Source organism: Artemia franciscana, chromosome 13 (assembly GCF_032884065.1).
Source record: "Artemia franciscana chromosome 13, ASM3288406v1, whole genome shotgun sequence".
Taxonomy (NCBI): domain Eukaryota; kingdom Metazoa; phylum Arthropoda; class Branchiopoda; order Anostraca; family Artemiidae; genus Artemia; species Artemia franciscana.
In genome coordinates, this window is record NC_088875.1 from 15,023,002 (window position 1) to 15,049,381 (window position 26,380).

The 26,380-nt window shown below is 34.2% G+C and overlaps 1 protein-coding gene across 1 annotated transcript in view; it reads left to right on the forward strand.

The window, feature by feature from the left end:
* Positions 1–23,712, forward strand: part of LOC136034570 (rac GTPase-activating protein 1-like) — an 84,755-nt gene extending 61,043 nt beyond the window's left edge. Inside the window, exons 10-13 of the mRNA XM_065715813.1 lie at positions 8,170–8,420; positions 17,464–17,596; positions 20,789–20,934; positions 23,540–23,712. Of these exons, the coding sequence (XP_065571885.1) occupies positions 8,170–8,420; positions 17,464–17,596; positions 20,789–20,934; positions 23,540–23,594 (585 nt within the window). The 3' untranslated portion in view covers positions 23,595–23,712. The remainder of the gene's footprint in view (positions 1–8,169; positions 8,421–17,463; positions 17,597–20,788; positions 20,935–23,539) is intronic.
* The last annotated feature ends 2,668 nt before the right edge of the window (positions 23,713–26,380 follow it).

Consider the following 26,380-nt stretch of genomic DNA (forward strand, 5'->3'; position numbering starts at 1 on the left):
AATCTTGTAGAAGACTGCAAATGCGATGAAATCAAGCAAGTTTCTGAGTATGGAGTTTACAGGGAGATATGCTAACTGCGAAATAACAGTGGTTCCTATCCTGGCGAATTCCCAGTAAAACTGTTGCGTGAATACGCTATATTTCTTGCGAAAATCTCTAAACTTGAGTCATTAATCAGTGCTTCAATGATCAGTCGTTCCTCCACCCTTGGAAATAAGCTCATGTACGTGTCGTTCCAAAGATGAAGTATCCCAAAAGCTGTGATCAGTTAAGACCCTTATTAAGACTAAGTTAAGACCATTATTAAGAGTCCTTTATTTATCACGAACTTGTGTCGCAGGTCGCATTTTCACTCGATCCGTACCAATATGGCTGTTAAAAGGATGTAGTACGACAATGTATTTAGTTAGGCTTTATCACCTGATTGTAAAATGGCTCGAATGTGGTGATGCTTTCTTTGATTTACTACTCGTTGATTACAGGAAAGCATTTGACTTGATTAAGCACCTCGTGGCTGCTACGAATCTAAAAGGAATGGGCACACGCAAACATATCTTACAGCTTATTATTGATTTCTTACGTTGCCGGTATCAGCAAGTCTACGCCCTCTTTCCCTGTGATCTCGACTCTAACTGGGAAGAGATTACATGTGGAGCCCCTCAAGGCACCAAATTGGCCGCTCTACTTTTCCTTGCGGTAATGAATTATTTTATGGACAACATGGATGACCGATTCAAATGCGTAGACGGTCTATCTGTACTTCATAAGTTCACAGTAGATACAACCCAAGCTATGCCCCAATTCAGCCCTGACCTTTTAACAAAATTGAAAGAATAATGTAGTACAAATAGTTTGCAGATCAACGAAAGCAAAACCAAAATCGTAAGATTTAATCCGCTGAAACAAGATCTTATTTGCCCTGCTCCCTGGCTTCTGGTTGTATCGTCAGCTATAGTCCTGGGAGTTAATTTCAGCGCCGATTGCTCATTAAATGCTCATGTTCAAGGGCTAGTCCAGAAAGGCAATTGTGCACTACGTTCTTTGATTTCAATGCACCGCTTGGGTTTCCCAGTAAATCAACTGAAAACGGCGTATCAAACATACATAGGTCCCTTATTAGAATATGCATGTCCCGTTTGGGGGCCTCAGATTCATAATACTGAATATCTAAGTGATAATGTTGAAGGAGTCCAAAAAAAGGTAGTTAAAATCATCCTTGGAGAAACATTTGTTGATTATAAGTCTGCATACGTCATACATAGGTCCCATATTAGAATATGTACGTCCCGTTTGGGGGCCTCAGATTCATAATCTTGGATATCTAAGTGATGTTGTTGAAGGAGTCCAAAAAAAAGTAGTTAAAATCATCTGTGGAGAAATACTTGTTGAATATAAGTCTGCTTTTGAGTCTTTAAGGATCGAAACTCTGAGTGACCGCATTTTAACAATTTCTCATTGCTCATTGCTAGCCGCAATTCGCAATCTCATCGCATGCAATTTCTCATTGCTAGCCCCGAGCACTGACATTTTCTACCCCTTGCTGCCAACTCAGTAGTTAATACCAGAAAGAAGAACAAATTAGTGCCTTGCAGAACTAATATCGTTTTTTACCAGTGTCTATAACAAAATGCCTTAGGACTAGGTTTGTAAATGACAGCTACATTTAGTTTGTGATTTTTATCTACGACTTTAGAAAGCTGTTTTTAAATTAATGATTTCTGATTTCTAACTAACAAACATAGGTGTAATTGTCTGAATTAATGTAGTAAATAATTGCGTAGTTCATGTAGTTATAATTATACTGCTTATACTATATAATTATACCTAATTATAGCTAATTATGATTTTGGATTATATTATTGGCTATTAATTATATTATTTGACAATATTATATCATTGATTATACGATTATGGTACAATACTGATTATAATATATATAATGAAAAAAGAAATCACCAATGCAACAGCACAAACACATAAAAAAAAAGAAGACAGAAGGAGAAAAGGAAGACTGTTTTCCTACATTAGTAATTAATATAGATCAGTACTTGAATGAGGCCTTAAACCTACTAATCCATACAATCACAAAGGTCAAACATCATAGCCAAACACAATCAACCATAAAGAATAATCCATGGACAGGCAGTTATGTCGTAAGTAAGTATAAGTCGTCATTTACCAAATATGAAAAAAAGACAAATAAATCAGAGGCAACAACCCAACACAAGGGCTCATCAGGAGAATACACACTTGCCTATAGGGTTTTGGCACTTTAAATTCCCTACCCAGGCAAGTGGCGTGCCTACCACAAAATCGATATGGTATCCCCGTGCTAGGTATCACCCCCAAAATATATGCCTATGAAAAAAAAGCAAATGTAAAACAACCAAGTAACACCAAAACAAAGCTATCATACCTTGGTTCTGGCCCTCGTATATATTACAAATTCACAATCTATATTAATACTAAACAATTATTTAAAAAAAAATTCACTATATCAAATTTTCTCTATTGATGAAAATGTGACCTAGATTAAAATCAAGGAAATGAATGCAAAATAAGATCATTTGAAAATTTGATATATGCAAAAACCTCCGGAAATCAACTGTCAAATATTAGGGACTCGCCAAACTCAGTAACAAAGAAAATCAAAATTAACCAAAGATTTTGCTAAGTATTTCAAGATAATTCTTTCGGTATTTATTTAAAAGTTCGTTACAATGAAAACTAAATTTTTTAAATTGCCAAGTTAATTCATTTGCAGAAAAACCTCTTAAAATCAATTTTTGCTTAAATTTTACATCTATTTTTAAATTCAGTATAATTACTACAAATCCTTGCATATCTAAGTAACTGTGAGTATATGTACCTTTGAGTACGAATGCCCCATAGAATATTTAATTTAGCACTTTTCTTTATAATAAAGTTCTTACTTTTTGTCTACATATGTTCTACTTAGTTATTTTAGTACCTTTAAACATTTAGATTTGTTGCAATCTTTGATTTGCTCTGAAAACTGATTTGGTCCCATGCATATATGTAACAAAAATTTTTTATGTAATTATTTCTCTGGACAATGATTTCTGTTGAACTATGATATGAAATTTATTTATTAAAACGCAGAAATGAAAAAAGAAAAAAACACTAAAATAAATTCTTTATCATAACTAGCAAACATGCATCAAAAGATAGATTTATGGATTCTGACTTTGTCCAAGCTAGTTCACTTTCTAATTTCAATCCCTTAAGTCTAAAATCCCTATCCCAATCAAATCGTTATTCAAATGTTTTTAATTGTGTTGCGAGAGCAACACTTTGTTTTTGTCCTGTTCTTTTTTTCTATGCCGCCGGTCTCAGCTTGTTCCTGGAATTTGGTAAGGGTCTAATCTGTGCGGTTTTTACGGAAAGTGTAGACCTCAGACCGGATTGATGAATATGACATTACATATTGGAAAGCTCCACAGAACTCTTGCCTGGGGCCAAAAAGGATGGTTTTTGCTTGTCCACGAGCCAGAGCCTATGGTGTGCGAAGTGAAGTGGAGTTATATAGCCTATGTCAGAGAGTAGTATCTGAAGTTGTGCAGCCAAGCTTTCGTTTCATCAAACCATGTTTCTGCTTTCGAGTGGAAAGCTCCGTTCTAGCAGGCAAGCAGGCAGGCACCACTTTCGAATTGAAGATGGACTAAAATCTATAAGTGTTAAATATATGCGGCAGTTACCCGGCCCCACAGCCAATATATCTTCTTTGAGTGATAAATAGAAAAATTTACAGAAGCAAAAATGTGGTATTTTCCCACGGGTCCGAAAGTGCTGCCATCTATTGTTTCTACTCATTTCTGTTCGTGATTTCGGCTGAGTAAATCATTCGGTTTTTTGGACTTGGAATTGTGGTAAAAAAATGGTATCAGATGTGCCTAATAAACTTGATAAGTCTTCTCATTGCTAAAGAAATTGGAACTTATCATATGCTCCTTTCTAAGTGGTGACGTTAGAAAGTTGGCCCACGGCAAAAAAAAAATCAACTTTTGAACTAAGACAGATAGAATTTTTCGATGGCAATCGATTGCTCATGATGGGCTGATCAAAGTATAGACATCTATTTTTTGGTGCAAAAATTCCTTCATGAGGTATACCAGTTTGAAAGTTTAAAGGGTTTGACAACTTCAGTAGTAAGGTACACACTGAAACGAAATCTAGGCCGATACAAATTGTGAGACATATAGAGGACTTGTAAACAACTGTCGGCTGTTAGGTAATAACCACCTTTGGCAGTGAGGGGTAAGCAACTTTTGCTAGTTGGTGTATCTATTATTTGTTTCCAGTGTTTTTGATGGTTTAACCAATTTGGTTCCAGTGGTAAGACATGTAGGGGACATGTAAGTAATAATCGGCTGTTGGGCTACAATCATCTTCAGTGATGAGGGGTTTGCAACTTTTGCTAGTTGGTGTACCCATTTATTTGTTTCCGGTGAACTTGATGTCTATCGCGGGAGAGGGAGAGGGACTTGTAAGTAAGAATCTGTTCACTTTGGGCTAGAAATTGGTGCACATTGTATTCGTCTCTTTAAATCTGACAGAATTAAGTGTTTACACAACGGGTACAAACGATAACGTAAAACAATGAGGTAGATTCGTAATAATTAGTGTCACCTATGGTATTTTAATTCTGAAAAGTTACGGATAGCTTTATAATGCCAACTAGATTATATAAGATATTGTTCCAAGTTTTCATCCGTCACGATGTCTACGATTGGAAAGGATAAAGTTCAACTGGCTGCAAAGTCCATTTAGTCTCTTCTTTCGATACTATTTTGTAGTTGTTGTTTTTTTTTCAACGCGGTGGAATAGCTTTTGGTCATGTGATAACTGATTTCGTTCATGTTTGAACATACCGTTTTAAAAACTTCGGCAGGCTGACGACTTCATCATTTAACCGATAGTGAAGAAACAAGCACAAACAAGAATGCAAAACAATGAGACAGTTTCGTAATAATTAATAGAATGTCATCTATGGTATTTTGATCCTGAAAAGTTAGGGATAGCTTTATAATACCAACTAGATTAAAGAAGATATTGTTCCAAGTCTTGATCTGTCACAATGTCTACGATTGAAAAGGATAAAGTTCAACTGGCTGCAAAGTCAATTTAGTCCCTTCTTTCGATACTATTTTGTTGTTGTTTTTTCAACGCTGAGGAATAGCCTTTGATCATGTGATTACTGATTGATAGCGAAGAAACAAAACCAAAGTGTCGCTGTCGAAACACTTTAGTCGGCGAAGCCGGACAAAAGTTTCCGCAACACTTCACGTTGCCCGGGCAACGTAGGTCTAGTTTTTCTTTGTATTTTGGATCATTATAAAGAAAGTTTAGGTCATTTTACGTTTTTTTTGCGAAGTTATTCTAAGCAGGTCACACTCCACTCATAGCGTCCAACCTTTTTTCTGTTCCTTCTCTTTATCTCTTTCTCTTACTCTTCCATAAAAAATAACACTCTAAATGTTAGAGGAAAATCAAATTCTCTAAAGAGAAAGAGAACTCTATATCTTTCCCTTGCTCTTCCATAAAAAATCTCTAACAGTAAGAGGGGAATTAAATTCTCTAAAGAGAAAGAGAACTCGATATCTTTCCCTTACTCTTCCATAAAAAATCTCTAACAGTAAGAGGGGAATTAAATTCTCTAAAGAGAAAGAGAACTCGATATCTTTCCCTTACTCTTCCATAAAAAATCTCTAACAGTAAGAGGGGAATTAAATTCTCTAAAGAGAAAGAGAGCTCGATATCTTTCCCTTACTCTTCCATAAAAAATCTCTAACAGTAAGAGGGGAATTAAATTCTCTAAAGAGAAAGAGAGCTCGATATCTTTCCCTTACTCTTCCATAAAAAATCTCTAACAGTAAGAGGGGAATTAAATTCTCTAAAGAGAAAGAGAACTCGATCTTTCCCTTACTCTTCCATAAAAAATCTCTAACAGTAAGAGGGGAATTCAATTCTCTAAAGAGAAAGAGAACTCGATATCTTTCGACCTCTCGATATTTTTCTGTGACCTCTGTGTGTTAGAGATTTATATATTCAAAAATCTCTAACAGTAAGAGGGGAATTCAATTCTCTAAAGAGAAAGAGAACTCGATATCTTTCCCTTACTCTTCCATAAAAAAAAGAATCTCTCTAAAAGTTAGAGGAGAAGCCAGATTTTTATTTCATCATGCAGGGGCCAAATAGCTTTGAGAGGGGTCTCCATCAAGACACAGATGAGTTGAGTTTACAAAGGGAGGTCTGTTGCTGTTAAGTCTGAATATCGTTCCTTAGTATTTAGCAGAGTAACACAATAATTTGCTATAAATTTTTCAGAAGAATTCAAATGCTTAATATTATGTAGATTTTATTTGTTTGCTGTGAAATATTAGTTATAAATTAAAAAACTCTGCTGGATTCTATCGTATACGATCCATTTATTTATTAAAATTTATGCGCTGACTCTTTTGTCATTGAATTAACTTCAATTTGTGCTTAAAAGAACAATCGTAAAAGCCATGCTAAATTTGTCTTGATCTGTCACAATGTCTACGATTGAAAAGGATAAAGTTCAACTGGCTGCAAAGTCAATTTAGTCCCTTCTTTCGATACTATTTTGTTGTTGTTTTTTCAACGCTGAGGAATAGCCTTTGATCATGTGATTACTGATTGATAGCGAAGAAACAAAACCAAAGTGTCGCTGTCGAAACACTTTAGTCGGCGAAGCCGGACAAAAGTTTCCGCAACACTTCACGTTGCCCGGGCAACGTAGGTCTAGTTTTTCTTTGTATTTTGGATCATTATAAAGAAAGTTTAGGTCATTTTACGTTTTTTTTGCGAAGTTATTCTAAGCAGGTCACACTCTCTGTGACCTTAGAATAACTGTGACCATAAAAAATCTCTAACAGTAAGAGGGGAATTAAATTCTCTAAAGAGAAAGAGAACTCGATATCTTTCCCTTACTCTTCCATAAAAAATCTCTAACAGTAAGAGGGGAATTAAATTCTCTAAAGAGAAAGAGAACTCGATATCTTTCCCTTACTCTTCCATAAAAAATCTCTAACAGTAAGAGGGGAATTAAATTCTCTAAAGAGAAAGAGAGCTCGATATCTTTCCCTTACTCTTCCATAAAAAATCTCTAACAGTAAGAGGGGAATTAAATTCTCTAAAGAGAAAGAGAGCTCGATATCTTTCCCTTACTCTTCCATAAAAAATCTCTAACAGTAAGAGGGGAATTAAATTCTCTAAAGAGAAAGAGAACTCGATATCTTTCCCTTACTCTTCCATAAAAAATCTCTAACAGTAAGAGGGGAATTAAATTCTCTAAAGAGAAAGAGAACTCGATATCTTTCCCTTACTCTTCCATAAAAAATCTCTAACAGTAAGAGGGGAATTAAATTCTCTAAAGAGAAAGAGAGCTCGATATCTTTCCCTTACTCTTCCATAAAAAATCTCTAACAGTAAGAGGGGAATTAAATTCTCTAAAGAGAAAGAGAGCTCGATATCTTTCCCTTACTCTTCCATAAAAAATCTCTAACAGTAAGAGGGGAATTAAATTCTCTAAAGAGAAAGAGAACTCGATCTTTCCCTTACTCTTCCATAAAAAATCTCTAACAGTAAGAGGGGAATTCAATTCTCTAAAGAGAAAGAGAACTCGATATCTTTCCCTTACTCTTCCATAAAAAAAATCTCTCTAAAAGTTAGAGGAGAAGCCAGATTTTTATTTCATCATGCAGGGGCCAAATAGCTTTGAGAGGGGTCTCCATCAAGACACAGATGAGTTGAGTTTACAAAGGGAGGTCTGTTGCTGTTAAGTCTGAATATTGTTCCTTAGTATTTAGCAGAGTAACACAATAATTTGCTATAAATTTTTCAGAAGAATTCAAATGCTTAATGTTATGTACGTGTTATTTGTTTGCTGTGAAATATTAATTATAAATTAGAAAATTCTACTGGATTTAGTCGTATACGATCCATTTATTTATTATTATTTATGCGCTGACTCTTTTGTCATTGAATTAACTTCAATTTGTGCTTAAAAGAACAATCGTAAAAGCCATGCTAAATTTGAAAGCATTTTAACCATGCTTTTTTTCTAAAGAAACTAATTTGTGTCGATATTTTTTATTGCTTCTTTTATTTATTTATTTTTCCAGGAAAAATTTTTAAAGGGCAAAGGAGTGCCCAATTTAAAGAACTACGAGATATATACAATTTGTTCAACTATTAAGTCTTTTTTACGAGACTTGAGAGACACTCTCATCACATATACGATGTGGCCACGTTTTGTTGATGCAGCTGAAACTATGGATGAGTCAGATATGCAAACTATGCTCTACTCGTGTGTGGCCAACCTCCCTCAACCAAACAGAGAGACGCTTGCATACCTTATGTGCCATTTGCATCGGTAAGAATGCTTTCATATCTGCACACAGGGGATACTCCAAAAGGGTACAGACTGACGTTTTGCCAATTTGGTAGTTTTAAGATTGATAGCAGGGGACTCAGCCTCGCTATCCTGTATATCTCCCCATCTCCCTGCGAAGAATTCGATAAAATCCTAGTTTAGCTACTTTTCACTATCTTGGAAAGGGGTTACGTTAGATTTGGAAAATAAAACTGTCAGGTTCAGGTTCTTTTTAATAATAAAATAAATAACGGAGTTTCCAGAACCCGACAACATGAAATGACCAGAAGAGTCCACCAATACTATCCTTATTAAATTTGTCTCAAAATTCGTCACAATATTGTCAATCAGTGATGTCGACATTGTAGCTATTCTTGTAGATATCTGTAAAATTAGACATTAATTCTTAGTAGATGAGTGATCACTGGACGCGCCCCCAAACGGTGCAGGGGAAAAGGCAAGGAAAGGAAAATTATTAACTGAATGTAATAAAATGTAGTAGTACACTTAAGAACTTGATCTACATCTACAATAAAAAACAAAAAGAACAGAAGAAAATACACAAAACAAGGACCATGTTATTACGACTAGATTGTATTTGATTTTTAACAAACCATGATGACGACCAGAAAAAGAAATTAAATATTGTTCTCTACTTATCGATATATCACCCATACTAACAGCAAAAACCACCACTTAGCTCGACAAAACCCCCCCAAAAAATAAAAATAATTAAAAAAAAATTATATTGTTGTCACTGAATATCAATAAAAAAAAGAAGGAAAAGGAATGATATTCTTTATAAATAATCATTACTGCAGTTCACTGTTCAGCTTCATGATGGTCTTCGTATTTCACCCACTCTTCAGAGTTCGGTAGATGTGCTTCTAACCATAGATCTGCTCTCTGTTACTTGATCCTGGAGGACTCACATATTCCAGCTTCGCGCAGACCTTTAGCCTTAGCAAGAAGGCCGTTCCTGATATCGTTAAGTTTGTGAGGAAGATCAGACAGAACACGAGCTCCCGAACCTTTAAGCTTCCCCACATTACGCATAATTAATTGCACGTCTTTGTCGTTGCTAAGGGAAAGAAAAACTGGTTTTAACGTCGCAGTTTTCGATGAGCCTCGCCTAGTGGTAATGTTATCACTTGTTTTTGACCCCAGTCGATATAAATTGTCAATGGTAATGGGGCTAAAAATTCCCAAAGTATCACTATCCATGATTTCATGTTAGATTCCAGGGTTTGGCTACCCTTTTCGTTTCGCAGACCATGAATGATGAGGTATTTTCTTCTGCTTTTTAAGTCAAATAGCAATAGTTCTTTCAACAGTAATTCGCAGGAAGCTTTATGTGCGCTCAGTTGACTTTCGAGTTCGCGAACCCTATTGCCACGTTCTAGTCCATCCTATTTTATGAATTCAATATCAGCTTTCAAACCCGCAAACTTCAAAGACAATGTGTTTTGGTTTGCCAAAGTAATATCGATTGAGTGCTAACTTTGAAGTCCTCAAAACCCTTTTGCTCACACTCGCCATCATTAAATAAATCAATAATTACGATCTAGTTTGAATCACGTTAGATCTTTCCTTGCTATCAACAATAATCTGATGCAAAAACAGGTTTAGCACGGTTGATTTCAGCGAGATGCTTACACCTTGAATGACCAGCCAGGGCATAACAATTGTTTTACTCTATGAATGCCGTCCTGGTTGAGCGGTTGGCGCGCTGGCGTGGGAATTCTGTGTCCAATGGGCATGGGCTCAATCCCAGTTGTCACCAGTTATTTAGTTTGGGACGGGGGTCAGTGGCGTGACTCTGTAAGCTCAGCCAGAGTCGACCCAGCTCTAAATGGGTACCTGGAGAAATCTGGGGAAGGTAAGTAGGAAGGGTGTGTGAAAGCACAGGATGGTTGGCCCCTCACCCCCAATTGCACTTCCTGGCTGAAGGACCATGAAACGGAGATCAGCACCGCCGGTTCAGACCTTAAGAGTCTAGTGCCGTCTTACTTACTACTACTACTACTACTTACTGTATGAATGAGATTATATCCAAAAAAAGATGTTTGCAGTATGAACTCCCAAACAAGACTGACCTAAGACCCAAGACTGGGTCTACAGACTAAAGTTTGTCCTGAAAAGGTATTACTAAGTACATATCCCTCCCTACAGAGGGCAGTGACTTTTGATGATCTTTTTTAAAAAGTTTTGTGTTATAAAAGTGAAATCTTGCAAAATAGATTTTCGCGTTTAATGAAGCGCAAGAAAACTGTTTTTAGTTTCACAACTTTGCTGTCCCAATTTATGAGGTTTCAAAGATGGGCTAATACATTTCCTAAATTTATAAAAAAAAAAAGAAACGTTGATATGGCTTAAAATTCTAGTCAAATAACAGAAATTTCGTTTTCAGAACTAAAACCAGAGAAAAAGAAACTGAAAACTAAAAATTAAAGTAAAATGCTGTTTTGTCAAAAATTTCAATAGGCATATATATCTGTCAAGTAGGCAAGACTTAAAAATTCCCAAGACGTAGAAATCAGAAGAGGGTTAACATAGAAGCTTGGCAATAGCTTCTCAGAGTACGTTTTTGACTCTGGATTCATTACTAAAATTTTCATTTTCCTGATCTAACCCCTTTTCAAGATAGCGAAAAATAGCAAAACTAGAATTTTACCGAAAATTCCTCCCGTGGAATTTCAATCCTTCTATAACCTGATATAACTTGATTCACACAAGAAAGACTTTCTATGTGATTTTTTTAGATTTAATTATATTGATTTTTATTTTTTTTCTCTTTCTTTTTCTTGTCAATTCGCCGAACTCTACAAAGGGAAAATAAGCTTAATTTACTCAAAATTGAGTCTAAAATAGCAATATTTTTAGTTAAATATCTCGCTAAGATCATTCTCAAAGTTCAATTGACCTGTTGTGCCAATCTGCGAGGTTCAATTGACCTGCAAAGGGGTTAATTAATAAAAAAATCAATTAATTAATGATTAAGTCAAATATAGTACAAATGGGAGATAAAATACAATGCAAAATAAGCCCAGGTCGGAATGTTTAAGAATAGTAATGACGTTATTGATATTCAGTCTTCTTATTCAGCCTTCAGTTGTTATTCAGCCATATTCAGCCTTCAGCCTTCAGTTGTTATTCAGCCTTTTCCAACTGTCAAACTTCATCTTGACAGTTTTTTCGGGTTTTGTCTCTAATTTCATTTAGTGAAAGATTTAAGAAAAACACATTAAGGGAGCTAGGAAGGGGAAACGAATTTTTTCAAATTCTTGACCTCTCGAGATGGTTTTTTCACATCAGAAAATGTTAGTTTGCCCCCTAGTCCCTAGTTTTGCTGTTTGCTGATTTGCTGTTAGCAAGTTTTGTCTGTTTGCTGTTTGTCCCCTAGTCCCTGTGCTAGTTTTGGTGCGTTATATTTCTGCTCTTCTACGGTTTTAACGGGTCTGAATTAGACATGATATTAGATCATATTAGATAATCTTTTTATAAAATTAAAGATGAACAAATGCAACGTAGAGACAATAGGGAAAATTTCAAGACAGTGGAAATTATTTCTGTAGATATTTCGGCCCTATGTCCAAGGGCCGTCTTCAGCACAATACAAGAATAAGAGAGAAACTATATATATATATAAAAGAACTTACATCAAATTGTGAGGATTAAAAACTGAATAATTAAAAACACTTTTTAAAACTTTTTTTTTAAAAATAGCCCTAGCATCCTTACTTCAACGAAGTTCAACCAGGACTGGCGAAAAGAATGAAATGAGAATATAAGCTCATTCAAACTGAAGAGAATAAAATGATTAGATGCAATTTCTTAAAGCTAATCTTGCTTGTTTAGCAGCCTGTCTCAAAGGCCTTTTCGTAGTTGGTTCAGTACTATTGTAAATCGGTTTAGTAAAATATTTTGTTAGATCATTTTTAATTAAATTTGAGTATAAAGAATTTAGTGAGTATTCCCCCAAGTCCCTGTTCAAAGAAATATTATTATTTATTTTGAGATTAATTTCGATTGATTCTCGAACCACCTGTTTTATTCCCAAATCATTACTAATGAGTGAAGAGTTTTCAAAATGTATAATGTGGGACGGATTATTAAATATATGCCAACCTAAAGCAGAATCAAAGGAGTTGTTGGAACTATTTGAAATTAAGGCCTTGTCTATGTCATTTTTATGCTGTTGTAACCGTTTGTCTAGATTCTGATGGGTCCTGCCGACATAGTATTTTCCGCAATCACATGGTATTTGATAGACCCCTCTTTGGCGAGTAACTGGGGTCTTATCTTTACCCGAATTTAAGAAATTGATGATTTTAAAATTATTAGTAAAAACTACGTACAGATTATTTTTTGTGCAAATATTTTTTAATTTTGTTGTGATCTTTGGGATATACGGAAGATAGACAATATTTGAGGGCTTATCAGTAGCCTCACATTGTGAAGTATCTTCTTCGATTTTACAAGAATGTCTTTTTATTCTACGGTTAATTATTTTATTGACAAAAGGAATGGGGTATCCATTACCAAAAAGAATATCTCTGATAAAGTTTATTTCTGAATTTATATATGAATTGGAGCAAATATTCAGGGCACGATCAATGAGGGAAGTTACAACTGCTCTTTTAACTTGTGGGGGGTGATTTGAATTAAAGTGAAGATATCTATTGTTTTGTGTTGGCTTTCGATATATAGTAAAATCTAGTTGATCAGCATTGCGAATAATTAATACATCTAAAAACGGGAGTTTATTTTCAATTTCAACTTCTAGGGTGAACTGCAAATTTCGGTCATAAGTGTTAAGATGATCTTAGATCATCTTAGATGATCTTACGTAGTTTTTACTAATAATTTTAAAATCATCAATTTCTTAAATTCGGGTAAAGATAAGACCCCAGTTACTCGCCAAAGAGGGGTCTATCAAATACCATGTGATTGCGGAAAATACTATGTCGGCAGGACCCATCAGAATCTAGACAAACGGTTACAACAGCATAAAAATGACATAGACAAGGCCTTAATTTCAAATAGTTCCAACAACTCCTTTGATTCTGCTTTAGGTTGGCATATATTTAATAATCCGTCCCACATTATACATTTTGAAAACTCTTCACTCATTAGTAATGATTTAGGAATAAAACAGGTGGTTCGAGAATCAATCGAAATTAATCTCAAAATAAATAATAATATTTCTTTGAACAGGGACTTGGGGGAATACTCACTAAATTCTTTATACTCAAATTTAATTAAAAATGATCTAACAAAATATTTTACTAAACCGATTTACAATAGTACTGAACCAACTACGAAAAGGCCTTTGAGACAGGCTGCTAAACAAGCAAGATTAGCTTTAAGAAATTGCATCTAATCATTTTATTCTCTTCAGTTTGAATGAGCTTATATTCTCATTTCATTCTTTTCACCAGTCCGGGTTGAACTTCGTTGAAGTAAGGATGCTAGGGCTATTTTTAAAAAAAAGTTTTAAAAAGTGTTTTTAATTATTCAGTTTTTAATCCTCACAATTTGATGTAAGTTCTTTTATATATATATATAGTTTCTCTCTTATTCTTGTATTGTGCTGAAGACGGCCCTTGGACATAGGGCCGAAATATCTACAGAAATAATTTCCACCGTCTTGAAATTTTCCCTATTGTCTCTACGTTGTATTTGTTTGTTATGGAAAGGCAGTGTGGTCTTCGTCGCTAAATTAAAGATGAGAAGAGGAAAAAGAAATCCAGAAGGCAAAATCTTGGCCACATAGCAGCCACTCTTGGGGAGCTAGCTTACAGCGTCAGGTGAAGTATAAATCTTAATCTTATTAGTTCCAAAAAAAGTTGCAAAAAGTTTGCCCTCTAGTCCCTGTGCTAGTTTTGGTGCGTTATATTTCTTCTCTTCTATGGTTTTAAAGGATCTGAATTAGACATGATAAACAACGTCATCAACTTACTTATCACTCGAAAACTTTCTATTTTTATTGCGCATTTTATGTTTTGTAAGGAATACTACATCTTTTTTAAAAATTCTTGTTCTTAGCTATAATAGGCACCGATCTTCAAGAAGTAGCTAATAGTACAAAAATTGCCCTAAATTCCAATATTAATAGACCACGTATTTAAATTTAACACTTTCCAAATTAAACTTTATATATATACTAGCTGTTGGGGTGGCGCTTCGCGCCACCCCAACACCTAGTTGGTGGGGCGCTTCGTGGCCCCCCAAGCCCCCCCACGCGCGTAAGTCGTTACGCGCCATATTAGTTACGCGCCATTGTAGCTGTGTCCCACCTGTGAATAGAGAGAGATATAAATATATATTTTTAACTACGTAAAACATGCGAATATACAACATTCTTCGCTGTCCCATTGTCTGTGCATATAAATAGCATTTATATTCCCTGTGTCCCGGTCGTCATTTGTGTCCTGGTGTCCCAGTTTGTAATTTCTCTTTGAGTGTCCCGGTCGTCATTTATATTCCCTGTGTCCCAGTGTCCCGGTCGTCATTTGTGTCCGGGTGTCCCGGTCTGTAATTTCTATTCAAACAATCCCTATGTCTCAGTCGTCAATTATATATCCCGCCTGTGCCCCCGGCGTCCCCGTTGTAGTTGTGTCCCTGTGTCCCGGTCGTCATTTATATTCCCGGTTATATCCACGCTTTCTTTTCTTACTTTCTCTATCAGCAGCAAGTTTTTTGGCATAGACTCTTTGAGCAGCTTCCTCGGCTGTTGCCATTGTAGGTTCTTCAGTCATTTTACAATTAAACATTTTTCCGTGAACGCATGTCTTAAATACTATTAATGACGTCACCTTCATAGCAAAAATAACGACAACTAACTTCATGACGTCAGTCGACACAGAAACATGACGTCACCTGATCCACAGACAGACAGACAACTTATTTTTATATATATAGATATATATATATATATATATATATATATATATATATATATATATATATATATATATATATATATATATATATATATATATATATATATATATATGTATTTGATCCGAATGTAAATTTGAATTTTATTGTATTTTATTATTAATATTTCGTAAATATAAAATTGAAAGGTATAAAAATTAGACAGTTTAATTATTACCCAAAAACTTCTTTTTTTAATGCGTATTTTGTTTCCACTAGGAAAAATTAGATGCTGTTAAAAGTCTAGTCTTTAGCTGCAATATATAAATTTAGTATAATTAGATTTTTAAAGTCAAAAGTAACTTTTTAATTTAAACTTAAAACTTGGTGTATATGTTACTATGAATCTCCGAAATCTGGTTAAAGTCGATATTCACCGGTGAATGTTCGAAATTCCCTTTTCTCTACTTGCATTCAATTAGCTTTGCTAATTAGCTTTTTTAGTCTTATGCACGCTTTGATGGTAAAATTTCAGAGTAGGTTGGTTTGGGTTAGGTTAAATTAGGTTATAAATCTCAGAAATGAGTTATTAACCTAATCCAATCTAACTAAGCCTGTCACCATCAAACCTTGCATAAAACCGACAAAAATGACTGGCAACGCTGACTAAATCCAAGGAGAAAAAAAGGTACTTCGGACATTCACGGGTGAATGTATTGTTAAATAAAATTTATTGTTTTAAAAACATAATGTTTATTATGAAATTTAATTTTTTCAATATTTATGTCAGTATTAGACTTTTATCTTTTCCGATGTATTAAAAAAGAATTTACGTAGTTTCACTGGTCTCATGTGGCCTTAGTCGGAGGCAAGTTGCTGTAACAGCGATAGCAGAATAAAGAACTGTTCGAAGTTTAATAATAAGCATTAAAAACTGACTAACTTTGAGATATAAAACTACTTTATCTCATGATGTATTGCATTTTGTTTAATTCCGAGACTTCGATCTCCAGTATATCGTCAATTATTTTTCTTTTTTTTCATTTGCTTTCTACTTTCCTTTTATGTTTTGCCTTTTCTTAAAGTACTTTCTCCGAAGATCTGTTTTTTTCCATGGTGATTTTTTTTTTTGCATACCTCTACCTTGTTCCGATGCATAGCAGAACCTGATGCTAACTTTTTTAAGACGGGTAACGCGTGTATGTTCTTTGTGGCGCTAGTATTGCTTATAACCCCGCCCTAAAAGTTCAAATTTGTGTTTGAAACTAACAGTAAGCCCCAAGATGAAGGAGAAATCAAGCAAATTATCCACACGAGACTGCTTATACAAAAAAAAAGCACTTTAACGAATTAAAGTAATTTTGCTAAAAAGAAATAATTCTCTCAGTTTTCTTCCTTTTTTGTTAAGTTCACTGGCTTATTTGGTTTGTTACTTGCATTTTTGTACCTCAAAGGGACCTCATTTCGACCTCAAAAAGAGTCTGTAGAATTTACTATTCATATAAGAACCTCTTCACAGCCATGGGGAGGCAGGGGTGGATCCAGGAGGTGACTGTGCCCTCTCAATATTTTTATGGACCTCCATTTTTTTGCTCCTTTTTATTTAAACTTGTCAATTTGGTCAATTATTGGCGCACATCTCACATTGCCCCCACCCTAAGATTCTGCTCTTTATTCACCTTTTTTTTGGGGGGGGGGATTTGTTTCTAGGTGGGGGTGAAATCCTCCATAAAGCGGATTTTTATGTTATTATCTTTTAATGATCCAAACAAAACTCGTGTTACAATTCCTCAAAAAATGTCAATGAGTATCGCAAGATTTTGAGAGTTCAGGGTTTCAGAGCTCGGAATTTTATTCACCAATAAATACAGAATGGAAATACAATACTTTTATTCCCCCTCGAAAGGCTCCGTGGCCATGGGGTCGAGAGCATTTGCCTGATGGCACCAACGTCATTCGAAATGTGCCTAGGATGTCTTCTTGAGGGGTGGAAAATGAATGAAAAAGAATATGCGTCATTATCTTCATCTAAAAAATTCAACTATAATGGGGTTTATAGAAAAGGCTATTGCAATAGACGCCATGTTACCCCAAGGTTTGTTTTTCTGAAATTTTTAATATTCTCTCGACTCAACTTTTATTTCATCTTTACTTCTGTCAGGGTTGCCGAGTCGCCGGCTTGTCAAATGCCCATAGAAAATTTAGCGATGGTTTTTGGTCAGACAATAGTTGGATACTCTCAACCAGACCCATCGCAGGAACAAATTATATCCCAAACAAGAAAAGTAAAGAATGTAAGTAAATCTGTGTAATTTTCTGCTATGATTTTCCCTATTTTTTATGTGTTGAAATAAGAAGAGAAGTAATTAGTTCATAATCTGAGTTTTTTTTAAGTCCAAGTTTTTTTTATTTTCACATTCACAAATAAATGAATAGACTAAAAACAGTTTCTCGCCGGAGAAAACCTATGAGGGTTTACAGTCGCACGAAAGTCCACGTCCTATTAACTCAACTATTTAGTTAATTCTATTATAAATAGACCAAAAATAAATAAATTATAACTTATATTTAAGAAAAAATAAATATATAAAATACATAATTGAATTAAAAACAATAATAGATAATAAGAATAGCAAAGAAAAATAATAATTACAAATCCAGTCTCCATCGCTTTTCAATACTCAACTCTCTCCCCTCTCATGCACCAATATTAGCCTATCTTTTTGAATTTTGACTCTTAAGCGTTTTTTTTTAAAGTCGTTTTTTTTTTTTAAAGAACCTTCGGAATAATTATTTTTTAATATTTGTTTTGTTGCACCAGTCTGGTGTATTGATATGTTAGAAAAAAAAATGTAATTTATATAGCTTATAATTTATAAATTTTTTATAGTTTATAAAATTATAGACAGCTTATAAATTATAGTTTATAAATTATAAATTTCTAATTTTAAGAACCTTGTGAATAATTGTTTTTTGTGGGTCACACATCTTAAATAACGGTATCCGGTAATAGTCTTTGTCTTAGTTTATTTTTGAAAATTTCTTTTGTTGCACCAGTTTGGTGTATTAATCAAACGGTTCATCGTAACGAATTGTAGTAAGGAGCGACCCGGATCAATAATAACCAAAATTCTAAAAGACGGAATTTTGATACCAATAGTTACATCAAAAGAATCGCATTTTAATGATGATTTTAAATAAATAAGTTTCATCAAATCGAATCTTACCCATCAAAAGTTACGAGCCTGAGAAAATTTGCCTCATTTTAGAAAATAGGGGGGAACACCTCCTAAAATTCCTATAATCTTAACGAAAATGACACCATCAGATTAAGCGTATCAGAGAACCCAACTGTAGAAGTTTCAAGATCCTATCTACAAAAATGTGGAATTTTTTATTTTTTGCCAGAAGACAGATCACGAAAGTGTGTTTATTTGTTGTGTTTTTTATTATTTTTTAGGGGCGATTGTATCGACCCAGTGGTCCTAGAATGTCGCGAGAGGGCTCATTCTAACGGAAATTAAAAGTTCTGGTGCCTTTTTTAAGTGAACAAAAAAATTGGAAGGCACCTAGGCCCCGTCCCATGCACATTTTTTCCCAAAGTCACAGGATCAAAATTTTGAGATACCTATTCTGTTCACTTTAGTCGAAAATCCTAATAACTATGTCTTTGGGGACGACTTAAGCCCCCATCATTCTTAAAGAATTGGGACAAAATTCGAACTTTAGTGTAAAGAGCGAAGTATTGACGAAGGGGCAAACCCCCTTTTATGCAATAAAAATACACAGATATAGAAGTTCATTACGTAAGTTAATTCGTTAGTTACGTATATTTATTACTGACAAAAACGTTCGAAAAATAAAAATAAAAAGTTATAGTTGCAGTTTTAAGTAACCGAAACTGGAGGGCAACTAGGCGTCCTCCCCCACCCCTTTGTTTTTATCAAGATCGTCTGATCAAAACTATGAGAAATCCATTTGGCAAAAAAAATTAATATGCAAATTTCGTTTTAAATATTCATGTGCGGTGAGCCAAAATCAAAACATGCATTAATTCAAAAACGTTCAGAAATTAAATTTTAAAAAACAAGTTTTTTTAACTGCAAGTAAAGAGCGACATTAAAACTTAAATCGGACAGAAATTATTCGTATATGAAAGGTGTTGTCTCCTCCTCAACGCCTCGCTCTTTACGCAAAAGTTTTTTATTGTTTTAAAAAGTAGAGTTGTGACAAAGAGTCAAACTTTAGCGTTAAGAGCGAGGCATTGAGGAGGGGACAACCCCTTTCATATATGGAATAATTTCTGTTCGTTTTAAGTTTTAATGTCGCTCCTTACTTGCAGTTAAAAAAAACTTGTTTTTTTTTTAATTTATTCGTTAAAAAAATTTAATTTATATAGGTTATAAATTGTAAAATAAATTTGGATTTAACTGCGCGGTCTCCTTTTAATTTGAATGTGAAATTTTAACATTTCATGGTGTCTTGTTGTAACAACAACTTATTCTAGTAACGATCTTACCTCTTACCAGCTAATACCAAACAAATTAACACGGCGCTTCTCTACTAAAAGGACATAACTTAGAAGCTAAAATTCCATCTGTGAAAGATCGAAAGCAAAGCTGGCGAAGTATTACAAAATTCGAAGAAATAAACTAAAGAAAAGTAAGTGGTGTCAACGAATTTAGAGAGGAATATATTGCCATTAGTTTGCTCACACAATCAAAAATTTGCTGTCAGTTCGAAAGAATAATAGAGAATAACAAAAAAAGAATAACGAAAGAAAATAGAAGGCTACGTATTTGAGAAGAAAAAAACAGGAAGATTAGAATGGAAAACTGAAAGAATTTTCAAAATTGAAGGATCAAAGTTTTTTCTTTTTTTTTTTTTTTTTTTTTTGATAAATATATCCCATCCCACATCGAATTTCACCTCAACATTTTTCTAATCCTTTTGAAAATTGAGTTGTCTAGGTGTTACCATATACATAAAAAAAGGCAAAAAAATAACTGTTTATATACACATCAAAGTTTTTTTAAAGGTTTTGCTACATTATTAATATTCCAGCTTTAGGAATTCTAATATGTTCCTAGCACCAGAAAACTTAAAATTAATGTAATATTTTTATCCCCCTTCGTATTTGTGTTAAGGTTTTGAACACTGCCGACTAATATCAGAAGCTATCCTCCCCTTGCGATCTCGATACGTTTATTTTGAATGTAATTTAATAAAATTTTATTTCTTTTCCTTGTGGGAGGTGGGTCAGTAAGTTTTATTTAAACCATTTTTAGGGCCTTTTTTAGGGCTTTGGTGTTACAACCTATTGCGAATGGTTTATAAAATAGTCTTTAGATAATATTTTACCCCCCTCCTTGATGTGTTTTTTTAGACCATCGAGCTGTTGTGTGGATTGCTGTCTTGTGTTTCTATTTTCTTTATGAAGAGAATGCTACTTTACCTTGGTACTAATTATTTCTCTCGTTTTTAAGGTGATGGAAAAACTGCTGACGCTCCCAGCCGATTACTGGGCACAGTTTATAGTTGTTGACAACGCTGATCCTGTCACTCCAGGCTACAGTACTCGAGGTCAAAGAGGATCTGTGACTAGCACAACCGATTCAGCTGGCGGCATTCGGTAATAACGACTTCGATAATTTCGGTAGTTATATGCCACTTAGAGAAAGAAGAAAGTATTTTGGGGTCATGGAGTGGTCCATATTGTTGCCTGATTTATGGGTATAATTAAGATTCAGAGCACTCTATGTGCATTTTAAAAAGTTTAAGGATTTGATGGATGAAATTTTGGGATTTGAGTAAGAAGGAGGGTATCGATAGTGATGATTTTTAAAAGCAATTCACAACTGGATATTAGGAATTTAGGAAGAATGGCTGTGTAGGGAGAAATTTCGTAAGAACGATAGTGAATCTCGTACATGTATATTTTGATAGATTTGGTAAATGATTTGATAGTTTTTTTGTCTTAGAATTCTAATGAATTTAAAAAATTTTAAAAATTGTTGTGTAAACATGAACTATATCTTCATCAATGGTAACCTAATGCTTTGTTGAATAAAACCGGGATAAATAGGGTGTTTGGATAGATTTTTGGACTAAATAGAACATACAATTTCTCCCTACATAGCTGTACTTCCTAAACTCCTATTATTCAATTGGCAATTCCTCTTCTAAATTTCCACCCCCGACATATACATATAGAGCTTTTGGAGGGTGGAGGATCGGCAGGATAAGGAGAGACGAGTGTGACATGTTGTATATATACATAATGGCTGGACCGTATCCAGGATATTTGTTCTGGGGATGGAGGAGTACGAAAAAAATTTAAAAACCCGTAAAAGATTTGTTTATATGCATTTTCTTGCGATTTTACGTGTCGGACAGAAATTCGTGTTGGACTTGATACAGCCTTGCGTAGTGGGGTGTGAATTGTTTATTTTTCGTTAGGAGTTATTTTTTCTTCATGTTTTTGTTTTAATGTCTTTTTTTAATCCATGGACCATGTGGCGCCCATATTTAAATATAACGTATGGTCTTCTCTACATGGACCAATTCCAAAGCATGTACCTGTTATCGGCCACCTTTAAAACGGCACTGTTTTATCAGAGTGCCATCTGCTTCCTAAAATATTAAGCTTCTCTTAGTGAACCACTAAGTTTTCTGCATTGTTTTTTCTTGGGGGGGGGGGGGAGAAGTTTAGGGAGTTCAAAATTGATATCATAGTTTAGGTATCTAGTTTAGTGATATATAAAGTCAAAACTATGTTCTTTTCACTTATAGGTGGTACATTACCCTATGGATTTGTATTTGTTAATACAGCTCTAATTTTCGAACAGACACGGTTTTTTTTGTATATAATTAAAAACCTCAAATTCAATTTTCTTAGCTTAATTCATCTTTTTTTTACAAAAATCCCTAGATTCTTGTCTTGTTTTTTTTTTCATAATGGTGCTATTACCTATTTTAAATTTCTACCTAAACTAGCTAAACCGATTTTTAAATCTAGCTTTTCCTCGTCTAAAATATACGGTATGGTATTACGTCCTTCGTTTTACCCTGTCTTTTACCAGTCAAGTGAGACTTGATAGCAATGTGAATTTTATTCATGTCAGATTTAATCATGATGTAGCACATTCTTTTTGTTCGAAGTTTGTCTTGTAGTCCAAAAAGCGGAAAAAAATAATGGTATCTTGGGTGCGCTTTCTTCTTCCCATATCCGAAAGTGACAAGGAGTATCATAAGCAAGCTGAAATATTGCAGACAAATAAAAATTATAAGAGTCGAACATAGTCAGCTTATTCACAATAAGCTTAAAAAAAACTTGACAACTGCAGGTGTTAGAACTTCCTTGATATGGCTCAATTATGACGTAAAAAAAACATAGTAACAATCTGGGTAAATATTATTCATGCAGTATTTTCTCCTGAAGTTCTATCCACTTCAAATCTTTAAAACCTTTGCCGTATAAAGTTAGTTGTAAGTACTACTAACTCAATAGACTAGTATAGGCTGTTGTATAAAGGCTACCTAGCTATAGGGTTCTGATCATAGTTTTTATTACTATTTATTTTTCTAATAAGCGGTTCAAATATTTGTGCTATCGAAAAGTTTTTTTGACTTAATATGAAACTCTACATTAAATGAGGAATATGATAATGAAATAAAACAAATGAGTAACCGCAATTTGACCTTTTATGAAAGGTCGAAAGGTCTATCTAAATTGTAGGAGCTTGCCGTTCTAAAGACTTATTTTTACCCCTGGTGCAATGAACCAGCATTCCAATTTTTGGAGATTTTTTCGAAAATTTTTCGTAAAAACGTAGCTAAAAAGACCCTTAGCCCCCCCCTCCAATAATTTTTGGTAAAAAATAAAAAGTACCAGTTATTTATTATGTAAAATTTCTTTTGTTTTTGCCTTACCATCACAGAAACAGAAAGATTGGGCAACTTATTGTATTCTAAATTTGATTATAACAAACCCTTCCGCAAAGATAGTCATTAAACCGTGACATTGTTTGACCTTTAGGTATGACTTTATAGCAAGTTAAGAGCTATATGAACAATGGTCATTATTATTTTATGAGCAAATTAGAATCGTCCCTCGGCTGTCACTAGCATTGCTTTATTATTTTGTTCACCTTTAATATAAAAACTAACGAAAACCCAATTAAGGGCGTAGTCCTTTAATCTGGCCCTGTTGATGTCACTTCTTTTTTTTCTTCTAGGAGCTTCCGTCGTCAGCAGCAGCAGCAGTACTTCTCTTCTCCATTTTTACAATAATAAGTTTTATTTTGTTTCTTTTTGAAGTTTTGCTTTTTTTGTCTTTTAGACATGATTTTTTGTTAAGCCTGTGAAATTACTGGATAATTATAAACAATTAAATCTTGCATTATAATAATCTGTGTATTTTATTAGTAAGTATTCTTGTCCATAAATGTTCTATTAATTACGAAAGTCTGTGAGGGCGTTCTCTACAAGCTTGTGTTCGCATATATTTCGAATGGTCTTTTGGCTTATAAGTAACGTAGATTGTTCGGTATTAAACAACCAACTAAGTAAAAAAAAAACTCTCGCAGTAAAATAATTACATTGAAAACTCTTAATACTTTGTGTAATTTTTTTTCGTCTAAAATCTCGTGCCCAACTATTGTGTCTTAACCATATTCTTTTTTATGTTTGTAAATCTTTGGCAAAATATTGAATTCAGAAAGCTTAAATGACAAAAGAAAAAAGATGTTAGGTTAAATTTCTTCTGATGGCAAAAGCAATATCCTAGTCTTAGAATAAACAATAGCTTGGTCTGGAAAAACAGGAAATAACTATTCTCAAAGTAAAATAACTGCAATTTTTTTTTTTGCTTCTTTAACAAGCATTTCACAGCCCTATCTTCTACGGCTGTCTCATCTGACAAGGTGGTAAGAGGTATTCCCCTTACAAATCAGATCATATCTCTCTTTACTTGTGATGGAAATTGTCCTAACTTAGTGTCTAATTAACCTGATTGTCCGTCTGCAGACATCCGTGGTTGATGCAAGACTCCTTAAAATACTTTTTCATTTGGTTTCAGACGCCATCACGTATTTGATGGACCCATCCCTTATATCAACTGTTTTTCCTGAGATATTGAAGGTGCAGAAAACATTGTGACCTGAGCGTGGAATCGTTCTTCTGGCTGAGAAATCATTCCGAGATAAACATGACTGAATTTCGTTTCCAAACGCTCCTTAATCCAGTTAATAAACTATATAAACCAAATATTTCTTCGGAAGTTAACGATAGCGAAAAAACATAAGCACAACTGGATAACTTTGCTCGTAGTATAATTTTATTTTGCCATGTGAGACAGCAATACAAGGCAACAAACAAAAATCAACTGCAGTCACTGAGTAACTATTTAATAACAATGGAGCTATAGAAATAAAATGAATATTTCTCGAAATAAAATATCTGCACTGAAAAAATGCTTTTTTTAGATCACCAAAAAGCTATGACTCAACCTCATTCCTTACTTGTTCTTATGAATATTCAGGCTAGTTCAGACACGCTGAAAAAAATTATTTACAAACCTTAAAATGAATAGTGACTTGGTTTAGAAAAATATTAAATAATATTAAATAAAAAATATTAAATAATATTAAATAAAAAATATTAAATAATATTAAATAAAAAATATAAATAATATTAAATAAAAAATATTAAATAACGTCAACTGTTGAAGCAGTAGAGTATTTTTCCTTTGGGTAGACTTCGTAACTACAACCCTCTCGCATATTTCTTAAATATTTCCAGTCTTTAATCTAGAAATTCGAGAAGATGTTCTAAAATATCAAAATATTTTTAGCGTCAATCATATGTGAGATATTAAAGCTATTGATGGCATATAGGTTCTAACTGTCAAGAAATAACTAATAAGGCTTAAAATTTGTTGAAGTTTTCAAGAAATCTAATAGATTGTTCAATTTTGTTAAAGCAGAAAAATACATCTAAATAAAAATGTCGTCTTGGTCAAATGGTATCTTTCTTATGTCTGGAAATGTCACGACAATTCAGAAAGTCGAACTGTCATTCCAACAAAAAAGTGGACAAAGGACAGATAAACGTCGAAGCCCATCTCGAGTATCAAGATTTCTGGTTGCACGGTGTCAAAAGGATTTTTTGAAGAGCAGAGTACTTGAGCCTTTCTGTGCACCAAATTTTCTGAGAAAACTGATTTTTTGGTACTTCTTCACACTATGATAGTACATGACGACCGGCCAACTTGAAGGAACTCAAAATATTGTTAGGAACAAAATGCGCTAACATATGGCAGCAGAAATTTCTGGAAACCTTCCAATTTTTTAATAGCAATTTGTAAGCCAAAATTGTCATTTTGCAGTACAATATGGCTCAAATATTTCCTTATTGGCTTAATCTCTTCCAATATAGAAAAAAAAAATCTTGGACGTGACCGATCGAATGAGCATCCTTTCAACTTTTTCTAGGCTACCCTACCCATAAAAAAAGAAGAAGCAACTTTCCTATCTGTAAGCGTCCACTGACTACACTCTTTCGAAAAATCAAGTTTCTTTCTTTTCTTTTTTTAGGGTTTAACTCTTCAAAGCTTAATCCGTTATTAAAATTATAATTGAGACACAATCCCGTCTTCCATGATTTTCTCTAAATTAAGTGAAATTGTAAATGAACTTTCATTGGTGATTCCAATATTGATAAAAGTTACATTTATGCTCTCAATCGCTCCGGTTCCTCCCAACTTTCTATTCTCAAATGTCGCGTACTATGGGACGAGTATTACTGATACCAGGGATCCACTTACTAGAACACCACAGTTTATTGGAATTACGATCTGACTAGACATACAGGTGTCAGCACGCGTGCATATCTGCCGTTGTTTGTGGATGAGTGATGCGCCTGTCGTCAGTGCATGCTGCTACGGATAATCCTAAGGTCCATTATTCCTGCCTGGTACTATCTGATACCGAACACAAAACACGGACGTGGTATCCCTCGTTAGGACATCTATGCCCTTTTAATACCATTTCTAATTTGATAGCAGCATAGAGAACGAA